This window comes from Pyxicephalus adspersus, chromosome 5, assembly GCF_032062135.1.
Source record: "Pyxicephalus adspersus chromosome 5, UCB_Pads_2.0, whole genome shotgun sequence".
Taxonomy (NCBI): domain Eukaryota; kingdom Metazoa; phylum Chordata; class Amphibia; order Anura; family Pyxicephalidae; genus Pyxicephalus; species Pyxicephalus adspersus.
In genome coordinates, this window is record NC_092862.1 from 77,118,462 (window position 1) to 77,132,208 (window position 13,747).

The 13,747-nt window shown below is 34.6% G+C and overlaps 1 protein-coding gene across 1 annotated transcript in view; it reads left to right on the plus strand.

The window, feature by feature from the left end:
- Window positions 1–13,747, plus strand: part of PTPN3 (protein tyrosine phosphatase non-receptor type 3) — a 101,950-nt gene that overhangs the window by 57,390 nt on the left and 30,813 nt on the right. The window contains exons 12-17 of the mRNA XM_072411911.1: window positions 73–245; window positions 1,955–2,089; window positions 3,303–3,479; window positions 9,182–9,205; window positions 9,569–9,764; window positions 11,865–11,942. Of these exons, the coding sequence (XP_072268012.1) occupies window positions 73–245; window positions 1,955–2,089; window positions 3,303–3,479; window positions 9,182–9,205; window positions 9,569–9,764; window positions 11,865–11,942 (783 nt within the window). The remainder of the gene's footprint in view (window positions 1–72; window positions 246–1,954; window positions 2,090–3,302; window positions 3,480–9,181; window positions 9,206–9,568; window positions 9,765–11,864; window positions 11,943–13,747) is intronic.

Genomic DNA, 13,747 nt, shown 5'->3' on the forward strand with positions numbered 1-13,747 from the left:
TTCTTATACAGTTAAGTTTAGATTTTGATTTTACATGTCTGTTTATTTACTACATGTTTATGTGTGTTCCAGAATGAATGTAGAGACCAAATAATTGCTTTCAATATGTTGAATTATCGTGCATGTAAAAACTTGTGGAAATCTTGCGTGGAACATCACACGTTTTTTCAGACTAGGCGATCACTACCTCATGAAAAGAAGCTGGTGTCTAATTACTGGACATTGGGTACAATCAATCATGCTAAGTGAGTAGAACTTTTAATATTATTGCCCCATCTGCTTCTAAAATAATTTAGGTTATATACAATTACTTGTTTTATAAACAAACTCATGGTTGTTGTGTGCTAAGGTGTGACTGTGTTAGAATCTTTATTTTTCTCCTCCTTCCCCTGAACAATAAGGAATAAGTTTTGTCTAGGGGAGAATTTGAATAGTAAAATACCTACCTTGTTCCACACTTTTCCTCCTTCCCACACACAAACCGTGAAAACACTTTGCTGTCATCAAGGCATGGCCTCTCCAAAGTTATCACATCCAACTTCGGACCATTAAGGATCACAAACTAGGGAGATTTTATGGTTGGCAGGTGTTGTCTTGTACATTGATGAAAACCAAATAAGTGTCTGTAATAACCTAATCACCCTATCTTTTATTTGTTTTAATAATGTACTATTACTGCTTTTTTAATTACTTATTATGTTTTTTTTTATTGCATTACATAATTATTTGCATGTAATCTCTGTGTCAGAATGACAGGCTGTAAAGTGCGTATCACTCCAAACACTGAATAAAAGTTTAAGATAGCAATATATTTTACTTATAGCAGTACATATAGTATCTGTCACATCCTGCCCTTGGGAGACAATACAGATGACAATTAAGTTGTAGCGTTGTCAATCTTTCCTGCACACTGCTGGGTTGGACTACAATCAGCTGTGCCAATGCACAGTGTGTTAATATTTTCAGCAAAACATTGATGTTTAGCTGCTACTGTAACGTGCATTGAAGGAGTCTACATGATTTGATCAGTGTAGGAACTACAAATCTATACAAAGTGATGGAAAACTGTAAAAAATTAAGTGATTACAGTATATTTTACTTAACATAATCCGTGAAATAAACTAATATTTTGTAAGAGTTCAGTTCTTCTTTAAATTCATCAAGTGTCATTCCTGGCCTTGGCACTGTTAAGAGATGCTTAAAAAGATGTTATATGTGCGGACCTGCACCCTGCATTGGGAACAGCTGTTCTTTTATGGCTCCTGGTGGCGGGAAACACGTACCGTAAACAAACCGGCATTTGCACATTTGACAACAAGCAGCAGTAAGTGGTACTGAACTGCTCTCTTCCACCTCTGCTCAATCTCTATGAGCTGCCACAGGTGAGACGCTACATGTAGATTCTCACCTGAGAAGTGGTTTGAGGAAGCAATACCCAAAACATCACCACTCGTCTGAAAATAGCCTAAAAATAACTTAGTTTCATTTTTCTCCAGCAGCCTAGTGAGGATGACATTTATCAGTAGTAAACTCAGGCAGGATACATGTCCTCCTCCACTGGAGCATTGCAGCATGACAGGTCAGGTGTTTTTGGAGCTGAATGCTACAAAAAATACACATCTATCCCTGTGTGACCACCAAAGGCAACCACCAGCTTTTTACAGTATTTGTTTCCCAAAGATTTGCAAACATCCATTTTCTATAAATATAAGTCCAATGTGTATAATATGAGTTAACAATTCTTTCTCCAATTTAAAGATTGTGTTTGCATCCAAGAGGCTAAGTTCCATTGTCTATATTTTTATTGCCAAAACTTCAAAGTTATTTATTTAAACTTTTTTTGTCACCACAACGACAGTCAAAAAAAAGAGATACCAACAGTGCATTTTACAATACTAGTATAGTTACAGTTCTAAAATATTTATAACTTACACATTTCTTATTGCAATTGTAGGTCTGCCAGCAGCCAGCTCTGCAGAAAAGTGATGGGTGGCATGGTATGGAACACAGATTTAAGAAGGTCTGTCTCTGTAGAACACCTTGAGACTAAAAGTCTTCCTTCTCGCTCTCCTCCAGTAACTCCAAACTGGTAAGAATACTTTGCTGAAGCTCATATTTTAAAATGAAGAAGTTATTTATAGGAAATTATTACATAACCTATAGTTTGCCATTTTGACTAAAACTATTGGAAGAAGTCGAAGTGCAAATTTTGATTCTCCAAGGTTACAGCTTTTTAGCAAGGTAAGATGAATTTCATGGCACAACATTTGCCAGCTCATTTATGTTGTCAGCATGGGTTGCACAGAAAGTGCAGAAAGTGAGAAAAGACAGTTTTCAAACAGATCAGAGATTATGTGACATTTTGATGTACATTCACCTTAGCCAGAAATCCCCAACCAGTGCTGGTCTGTGCCTGTTGAGTTGGGGCCGCAGATGACAGAAAGCAGGAATTTGGGGCCGCAGATGACAGCGGAAGTGTTGGTAGCCCTCTTTACACTGCTCTGTGGCTATTCAGTGTGACAGCAGGAGACAAGTGGTAGCGCAGGCGGCCCTCCATACACTGTTCTGCAGCTAGTGACAGTGTGATGACAAGAAGCAGGAGCTGCTAACAATAGCGGAGCAGTGTATGAAAGGCTTAGACTTCTCAGCAGCTCTTAGAATTCACTGCAGCTCAGCAACCTGTCTGCTTTCTAGCTCTCTTACACGTCTCTGATATTGTCAGCTAGTGTGCTGATAGGAGGCAGAGATACTGAAAATAGCAGAGCAGTGTAAGCTGTAAATATTAGACTCTTTTCTTTAATGCGGGAAAACGTGCTTCAATATTAAAATACTGTAGTATTATTCAGCTGAAAGGTTACCTAAATATAAAGCTTTGTTAGGTTGTATTGACATGTTAATACCCCCTGGGCTGTGGCAAAATTTTATCCCAGGCCCTGCTGTGAGAAAGGTTGGTGCCCACTGCCCTGAGCTTCCTTAGTGATACCATTTTTGGCTGTCTGTCCAAAACAAATAAAGGAAACATACAAATAGGAAAAGTATAAAGATTTTGTTTTTTTGTTTTGGTTGCAAAGGATTACAATATCTTTTTGTGAGTAGTGTCAAATGCATGTATATCAGTGGTGTATTTGGCTTCTTGCCTGGAATTTAGTATTGAGGTAAATACCTTTTTCTTTGCTCATCAAACTTTTCAACCATGATGACTTCTATATATCAGTAAAATAATTTGATATAGTTACATTGTGTAGTTAACATTATGGTAAAAAACATTAAATATAATGATTTGTTTTAAATATCTTCCACAGGCGAAGCCCTAGGTTGCGTCATGTCATTAGGAAACCACAACATTCATCTGCTGACAATCTTGCCAATGAAATGACCTATGTAACGGAGACAGAAGATGTATTTTACACATACAAAGGTTCACCAACCTCAAAAGACAGCGATTCAGAGTTCTTTCAGAACAGAAGCCCCCAAAGCAGGCATGTGCAGATTGTTTTCTCTGTCATTCTTACACAAAGTCTTCATTTTATAAATACAGTTAAGTCCATAAATATTTGTACAGAGACAACTTTTTTCGAATGTTGATTCTGTACATTACCACAATTAATTTTAAATGAAACAACTCAGATGCAGTTGAACTGCAGACTTTCAGCTTTAATTCAGTGGGTTGAACAAAAAGATTGCATACAAATATGGGGAACTAATGTGTTTGGAAGGTTAAACTCAACAAAGCTTCATTTTTACTTCATTAATTAGGCTAAGCTAATTATATATTGCGAGGTAATTTCATAAGGCCACAGCTTATTTGCATTTAGTTAAGTTATATAGTTTTTACGAATATCCAGTAATCATAAAACATGACTATCTCAGACAATTAATTATTCCAGTTAAAGAAGATGTTGACATGATTTTCTCAAATGAGAACCTCTAACTCAACTAATGCCTAACAAAGGCTTCTGAGACCACTGGCATGTTGATTTCAAGCAGCAGATTGGCTAGAATAGACAAAGGATTTTGCAAGCTTTAAAGGTTTTTCATAGGATAAAAAATCTATGGATTAAAGTAGTATGTATGAATATGGAATATGGAATATGCTAATACTAATGTCCAACTTATTGCTTTGCGTGACAGTGTTTGGGAATAGTCCCCAGACTCAGTAACAGACTATTAAGAGAGATAGTGAGGGGATTGAAAAGTGCGAGAGGCACTTTGAATCTGACATTTTAGGCACCAAATTATTGGTTGCAATCTTACAACATCAATTGCTTTCTAAAGTACTAAGACATATCTCTAGACAGGTGTAAAATGGACAAGAAAGAGGGAGTAAGATTCCAAGGTAAAATGTACACCTAAAATTAAAAACTGAAAATCACAATTATATGCTAGTTTTATTATAAAAGGGAAAATTAATATGCATTTATTAATTTAGTTCAAGCATGTTTATCCACACATTGCAAAGTACAAGTTAAACTCTAGAAGGAGCTGTGGTATAACCTAATTGTACTGTAGATAAGTCGCTCAATTTATATCTTCTATCTTAGTGTAGTTTTTATAGAAACAGGGCCAACAAAGGGAAATTAATTGAGGTTATTGTAATAAAGTGGCAACACAGATACAGTGGTAATTTTGTTTTAGTAGCACCATGTACTGGATCATTAAGGGGGGTTTCCTATTTTGCCTGTGAATTTATTTAAAACCCTATTAAATCCAATAATAGGTAAAAAATTATAGCTAATAATATGTACCAATGCAATACCAGTACCAATGCGAAATATAAACCTTCAATAGAAAAATAGAATCATTAACTAAAAGGGGTACTTTTTTCAAACACAATTCAGCAATTCTGCAAATACAGCAATTCAGATTGTGCAGCACTGAAATTCTCAGTTGAACATCAGTTGGAATAGCAGTCAGAGGCCCAGTGTCTTTGATTGTGACAAGATTTAGATATACAGCTAGGAAGCTGTGAGCACAAGAGTACCTATGAACCCTTGCATGCGAGGAAATACACAGGAGAATTTATAAAGAAAATATGCATAGGGATTGATAGAGGGTTTTGACTAGAGTTTGCAATCTACTATATGCAAAGGATTTGTTAGATAGCATAAGGAATGGTAATTTTCATTTAAATGGTTTACTGAAAATATTGCACTCTGCTTGAATTACTCTGGCTTGTTTTATTAGAGTTTAGTCTATATTTAAACTATAGTTCTTTGCTTTATCTGTAAATGATTTTTAATAGTATTATAGTGTAAGATGCTCTGCTGCTGTTTTCTGCGCGTGTTTTTTTTACATCTACCATCTACCACCTTCCTAATATCTAAAAGCATATTTAATATCATAATATAGTAGCAAACTTCCTATTGATAGACAAAATGCATAAAACACTTAACAGCCATCTCTTCAAAAAATGTTTAGTGTATATTATGTGTGTTTTGAATAGCATGTCTTTTTTAATGAATAGAGGCTCCCAGTTGAGTTTCCAGCCGAAGAGAGGTTACGTGTTAGGGTTTGGTATTTGAGTAAGGTAAAAGGTTATAGTATGGAAGTTATTCGATTATTATTGGAAGGTATTACAAGAGCTTGTTTTTAGAAATGTATGTATTAGGTCTAGGATGACTACTTAAGTTTTATGGTAATAGACTTTAAATGTTAATAGGCTTTAATGTACCTGTCATAGTGGAGTATTAAATGTTAATGTGTTTTTTTTTTTTGTTTTTTTTTTCTTCCAACAAAACACTGTGCTGCACCTGTTTTAAAGTATATTATCTTGTGCTAACCCTTAGAACAGTTGCATGTACTGAATGTGCCCTTACATGGAGGGAATATTTAATCATACAATACTTTTTTTTAAATTTTCCTGGACAATTTGTGATCAGGCAGGTCTTTACTGCAGAAAAGAACAGGTGATACTGATCGTTGTTTTGCTAATATATCAAAATAGTATCCAATACAGGGTTCCCCAAACATCTTCTCTTCAGCGGAAAAGTGCTTTTCTGTACAATTTTTTCTTTTTTTGACTTTATGAATATAGATTTGTTTTAAAAGTTCCCCTAATATTCCTCTATACTTCACCTTGTAAAATATTTAAACTATTCTCTGGTTTAAAGTGGGGAATATGTATTTTAATGTGCTTCTTTTATTTAAAGCTAAAAATATGTAGCTTAACAAGGCTCAGTATTTCATTGGTTATATTTTATAATTTTATTAAGGAAAATAAAGTTGTATCTCTCCAATTACTAAAGCCATTTTCCAGCCAAAGAACCTGTCTGGACAGGAAAAGGTAGCAAGCATAAGGCCCTCCCCCCTTCCTAATCATACTAGGCCCCTTGCCTACCCCCAACAGTGACAGCATCCATAATTTGAGGTAAAGACACAATATATCCTTAAATGGTTGTGGAGTTTGTGGGAACGGACCTATTTGAAAACAAAACAAAAAACTTTACATGCTTAATTTGTTTAAAAATACCTTTATTTCTGTCCCCAGTAATAAATATATCATCAGTTATGGCAATCAGCATTGTTAAACCACAAGCATGATGAATTCAGTCATCAAAACTGCATTCCAAGTTGCCAACTCCTATCATTACAATGAAAGATTGTCAGGCAGGCAATATATGAATACAGTACTAGCCAGTTTGTTTACATTTGTAGAATCTGACATTGACTTGCTTAGTGATTAAATGAGTTACTAATCAATCATTTTGTAGGGGTCAGTGACAGATTCTACTAATGTAAACAAACCAGAAGTCACTCATTTTACAGAAATTGATTCTTGAAACCATTCTCACACAGCCAAAGGTGAAAAATAGCTGCTACTGTACCATCTAGATTCAGTGTGGTATGATTTGATCAAACAGGTTTTACCTAGCAAGTGTCATGAGTATCCTGTCCAACTCTAACAGAGAAAACAGATGTTGGCTGCAACAGAATAACTCTGGATTTAACTTGTAGTTCCAGGTCAATTTCTTCTGTTTTTAAAAATTAAAGAAGTTGAGTGTAGTATGTTTAATGGCACAGCTTCAATGGCAAAAGGTTTCCTATTATTTGCACTGTAGTTTATCGGTATTTGGTATTTTAAGGTTTAAAGCTTGTAAAGCTTCTATCTGATTTTTTTTAAAAGGAACAATGTACCCACATAACTTTAGAACAGAGGAAGTATTACTTTCCTTGAAAAATTAGTTCAATAACTGGAAGGACTTTTACTTATCTGCATCTTTTTTTCACCCTTGTGGTGTATGGTATACAGTTATTTACCATACTATTTAAATAAAAATCTTAACTGAATGACAGGCTTCTAAAATGTCGAGTGCATAAAGTTCTCATATAAAAGACAAAATGTTATTTATATGACCTTTTACAAGCTGTTTTTTTTTTTTTTGCTTCTCACACTGGATTTTTTTTTATTGGTGTCTCTGTAAGTTCAGGGAGTTCTGAACATTCTACAGAATTAATCACCTGGGACAAAAGTCTTCCTAGGGCTATTATTTCTGGGCTTCAATACACATGTTGATTGTTATTCACTGTGTGCCTGCTCAGGTCATAGTGTACATAATGTTCTGATACGCAATGAATGTGCTTGAAGAGGCATTGAGCAATCTTGTCATAAAGGAATGAAGTACTTGTCAGATAATACTTGCAAGAAATAAATTATGAAACCATTTTGGGCTTCATAAGGACTTGTTTTTAAAATAATATACATATTATTTTAAAAAATATAAAATAATATTAATATTACATAAGTAGAACTTCAGACAAATGTTTAAATAATCATGATCTGTATTCTATATGTGCATAAAAAATGAACAAGGGGCATATTTATAGCATGTATGTATTATTCACTACAGGTGTATATTGCAGTGATTGATTCACTTACAGTACATGTTTGATTAATGAATTCTGCAGTCACGGTTTTTAAAATTTACTGTATGCGTGTGTGTGTGTGTGTGTGTGTATATATATATATATATATATATATATATATATACCTTGGTATAAGTCCTTAAACTGTTCCAGATCTTTGGACCTTTACCAAACAGGACTTATACCAAACAAAAATTTCCCATAATATCTAAAATGAAAATTTTTAATACGTTCCCATTAAAAAAAAACTTTTGTTATTGGCATATTATACATTGATGGGGTTGTATAAAATAATTTAAACACTGCTTAATACTAAAATACATAAATATAAAAGAAATTAGATTAAATAAATGAAAATTTAACCTCCTTTTACTTTGCTGAGAAGATTTGAGTTCCTACTAGGATGGTGCTGAGAAGGGAGAAGGAGGAGATGTTATGTAATTCACAGAGAGTTAGAGCGCGGGTTGGCTGAATGGTAGCACCTGCCGTACTGACGCTCGTGGGCAGTCGTGGCTTTGTCTCAAGAGAGATAAATAAGGGTAGCGCGTGGCGTTATGACTCATTTTGACCCATACAAGTTCTAGCACAAAGGTTGTATACCAAGCAAAGGTTGTATACCAACCAAAATTTTTGTCGTCCAAACTGGACTTATACCAAGTTGGACTTATTCCAAAGCAGACTTATACCGAGGTACCACTGTATATATGTGTGTGTGTGTGTATATATATATTTATTTATTTATTATGGGCAACTTCTACAAACACTTGAATTTTTATATTAATTACACACAATCCCAATCTCCTATACCAGTAGACTTAGTTAAAGAAGCTAACACACCAAAACAATTGACAGTTATTTTAAACAGTGTACAATTATATTTAAAAATTCAGTACTATCATCAGTACCAGTAATCATATACCTTCAGTTAAATCTTGGAAATTAGCCTAATATCTTCAAAGTTCTGGTGCTCTTTCATTGTCCAGTCAGCAGGCTGAGAAAGAGATCAGAACCATAACAGCCTTTTTTAAAATAGCCAAACACTATTGTTGTGATTGCAATGGATACAATTATTGAACTGCTGATACAGAGAATGTTATAATGCAGCTATAATTGATATGTCGTAAATAAAATCAGAGATTGTTTATTTGCAGTTTTCTACTGGTATAAAAACTCAAGGATTAGAAGGTAGACTAGCAATAAATACTCTTAGATTTTCCATAATAGGGCAAAATAGTTGTATTTAACACATACATATTTTTAACTGCATTTCATCTTATTATCAACCTACATTTTTAACTGTTACCTCTTTCTCATTTAGGTCATCTGATCAGGATTCTCCAAAGTAAGTATCCTCCCCAATGTCAATGTCATATTTCACAGCTGTAATATATTATACTGTTGGAAAGGGTAACCTTGTATTAAGCAATAATAGTAAGGTTGTCATTAGTTGAATTGGAGAATACTTGCTGTCTGACTGTCACTGGTTTTATTGTTTAAAGTTACTGATCTATAATAGGCACATAGATTATAAAGTCAATTTGTTAAGTCAGAACCCTTGATCTGTGAAACCAGGCCAGTCTAATAAGAAACATCATTTTTAGAAGAGGGAGAGCGTAGTTTGTTTCAATATTAATTCACAAAAATGTGCAGAAGAATGTTCTGTTGTATATGTTTAATATTGAAATGTTTTATATATGTATTTAAGGAACATACTAGAACACAGTCCAAAAGAAAACAGTCTGCAACAGCAAGGTTTATGTCCTAACTCTCCTAGTGAACTGTCAAATCACTCTTCATCATCTCACCCACTTGATGGAGTGGATAAGAAGTTTCTAGAAACCTATGAGACTATCAAGAAAGGAAATTCAACAGATGATTCCAGTCAGTACTACTGTGATAAGGTGTGTGTATTGCATGAGTTTCAAAGCACAAAGAAAAGTTAATCACCAGCTGATTGTCATGATAATGCATATAGGTGCATTCTGAATAGAGACTCTTCACACTTTACTTGTACCTGTCAAACAACAAATATATAAATGGCTGTTGGCTACACATGAACATTAGGTAAATAAATGTATTTTTTCTTTATGACAGAAACTTCTCTATAACCATTAAGTTGAATACAGTGTTGCAAGGTTTTCTAACAAACGATAAATGTCCTATGATTTAAAGTATTACTATATACAAAAGCAAACAAAAAATATATTTGAATGCTATATTGATGGATTCCTTCCCCCTGTTATTCCAAAAAATATGTTTGGTTATCCCATATATATAAAATATATCCTTTGCAGAGAACAGCATATCCTCAGTGTGTGTGGGTACATTGCATGCTTTGTTGAGAATGTCGTAATTTGTAGCCACCACATTGTGCTGAAAACACGTACATCATGGAAAATGTAGTTTTCTTACAGGCAGGAAGTTGATATTGAAGAAAACACCCTGTACATACTTTGAATATATGTATATATCCGTGGTCGCCAACCTTTTAAGAACTACAGACTACTAAATATACAGGCTCCGGACTGAGCATGCACAAGGAGCCGTGTGTCACTCAAAGATAAGAAACTTCCCCCATAGTGAGGTGATGATGCCAGAACCTGCCCACTCTCCCATCGCAGGTCTGAGCTTGTGATCTGTACGGCGGACATGGTCCGTGGCTCTGGCCAGTACATCCCTACCAGCGGGGCCCTTGTCCTGACCCTGCTTGGAGGTGCACTGGCCAGAGCTGTGGACCACCGCAGTCTATTTATTTTACGGACCACCATTTGGCGACCGCTGTTATATATTATATTCATGTATGTCTGTGTGTTTGCTGTTTTTTTTCCTTTATGTGATAATTATAACTTTAGATTTCCTTTAAGTTGGGTTTTACCGTCATTTATTTGCAGTTAGTGAGTTTCCTTGCAATATTGAAATCTAGTTTCAGCTCTGCATTTGACAACTCAATAATGTGTCATTTGCAATTGGCTTGGATATTTGCCAAGTGAATTCAATGATCAGTAATAACTTTATGAGTCTTAACTGAATCTTTGAATAGCAGTTTTTATTGGTAAATACCTCAGTATCTTTTACTACTTTTTGGCTAGAACATAGCACTTTGGATCTTACACAAACATTATCAGGATTAACTACAGAAGCTCTGTGTAGGGTACATTACCCAGAGTAATTGTATTGTTTTGTTTTAGTTAGTTCAAGTCATATAATATTCCATTTATTACTTATTAGATGTCATATAAAGTTTCAAATGCAGACACAATCCAACCATCATCAGAGATCTGTGACCAAGGTTTTGTGTATAAACCTGCACAATGACGTGCCCAATAACTAAAATGGACAATACTAGAACTGTCATCCTATTTCTGTGACTAACCTCATAGATGCTGGGTGATCAAATGAAAGTTGCCAACTACTAATTCTATTTCAGGCTGAATCCAAAGGGTCCCAAAAGTCCAATAATGTGATCATAAGCAATTTTTTTACATGCTCTACCAGCATTTAGTCAAGTACAAATCCATCTATTTAGGCCTCTGACTAGTTTAGCTAATTGTATAACTACCATGCATTCTTATATAATTTAATGCAAAAAGTAAGGAGAGCATAAATCAATGACTTCATATTTATAGGTCTCCAAAATATGAACTGCTTATTTTCTTTTTCTTTTTATAGTCCTATATAATTTTACAGAGTTAGAGAAGTGGTATGTCATACGTTTGTTTTAACATTTTTGTACCCTACCAGGTAATGAGAAGTAAGTAATTGTAAAAGTTAGGGAATGATTTTTATACCTCTGTGAATCAGCTTAATAAAGATTTTGCTGTTCCCTAGGTTCTGCTCTGGTGATAACTGTCATTAGCGCTACAAAGCTGTTTGGAAGTTCAAAATCACTAATTAGCAGGAACTGACACTTACAGGATAAAGGATTAATTACTATAAAACTAAGCTTAGCTTTAATTTACTGTACAAAATCATTAACTTTGATTATTTTTTTCATGTAATAGAATGAATTTGCCAATGGTGATTTGCTTTTGGTTCGTATTACACCAGATGAGGAGGGCAAATTTGGATTTAATTTGAAGGTAATTATTGTATTAGTTTCAATGTATTCCACATTTTTACAGTTGTATTTGTTTTTTGTAAACAAATTATGCATTTTTTTTCTCCCAAAGATAAATGTTTTGACACAGGTAAATTATTAATTTTGAAAGAATTTCATTGATTTGCAAGAAAAATAGGAACACCATACAACAAGTTCTCAATAAATAGAAAAAAAATTTTTAGTTTAATAACTAAACTTAGGTAAAAGTAGTAGTAGCTAAATTTGAGTAGAACGGTCCAAATCTAGATCTGAAAACAAAAGTTCCCGCTGTACTTGTTTCACAATTCTGAAAAATACTTTAAGTAAATCTCTAAAGGAAAAACTACCCAGCTGTAACATAAAGTAGATAGTTCTAAATTGCCTGAATGCCAGTTCAACTTTCCTATTTACACCTGCTGGCCCTATTCTTTGCCATAGGATTGTTTGTTGACACGACAGGAACAGGCTTTTATCTAGAAAATGCTATGTAAGTGTTGTATGGTTCTTGTAATTTTTTTCAAAAATCTTATCTGCTACAAAAAAGACACAAAGTCACTGACCCAAATTCAGTACACAGCTCAGCTAATTTCCCAAATTGTGCTGCAGTTTGCTGTATGTTTGTTTCAGGTGTTTGTTCAGGACCTTTTTAACCCTAAACTAGCTTACCTCTTCGGTGCTTCCTAGCACTTTTTTTTCTGTTTCAGTTGGTACCAAAGTACTCAGTATCAAATCTCCATAGCAGTGGTGACATCTCCCACTCCAAGATTTGAATGTTCTCATGCCAAGCAGAGTACTGCACCATGTCAGGACTCCCCAAAAGCACTGGGTATTTTTCATTGGCAGACAAAGGTGAAGCAGCTGAGGAGAAGTGGTAAAATAAAATACTACCACCAGTGAAATACTACTGTATATTTTAAAAATATACTATATTTGTTTGTTTACTGAATGGGGATACAATTAAATTACATTAGTCTTAAAAACATGAAACATATCAATACAAAATGTAATGCCTACAATAAAGACTGTTTCTGCCAGCTCTTTTGTAGTGTCCTGGATCCCACATGCAGAATTTCTCATTCACATTTACCCAGTGGGTTTTTAGCCCAGTCTTTAGAAGTACCTACGAGAATACCTTGGGTGAACTATAGAAGTCAAAATCAATGTATGCAACTCTTTTGTTAGTGTTGCACTGGACCCTCAGACTTATAAATATACTGTGTATGATTTACCTTGCATAAAGGATTCACCTAAGGATATTTTATCTTTTCTTTGTCTCACCTGTGAGTCATGGCTATAGTGTTCCCCACCAATCCTAATCTTACTTTCTTCTTTTACCAGAGTATTAGCTAATTATTCCTCCTGTTTGTGCTTCCTTATTGCATTTTACCTTTTATTTACAGCTAAGCCATTCTGGGGGTTACTTGGTCCCCTCAACTTTGCTTTTGCTCCCTTTTTCTTTTGGCCTTAGAGGATACAGAGGAGGGAACATTTGTTGTCTTCTGTAGTTGTACTTTGACTCCTTCTGCAGTTAAAAAGTGGAACTTACTTGGACATAATAAGGTGAAGGTATTGATTCCCTCTCCAAGCGAACTGTCATAATGGCACGAGTTTGAAATGCCATTTCATTGTTTGCCTTTTCTTTTACAGTCTGAAAAACATGAAAAAAAAAATCTGTCCTGCTATAATAAAATCCAATATGCCAACTTTAAAGCCTTCTGCTGATGCATGTGATCATTATGCACACATAGCTGTCTCCTCATTATTTTGCCTCCCCAGTGCATCACCAACTGGCAAGGGATTGTGAAG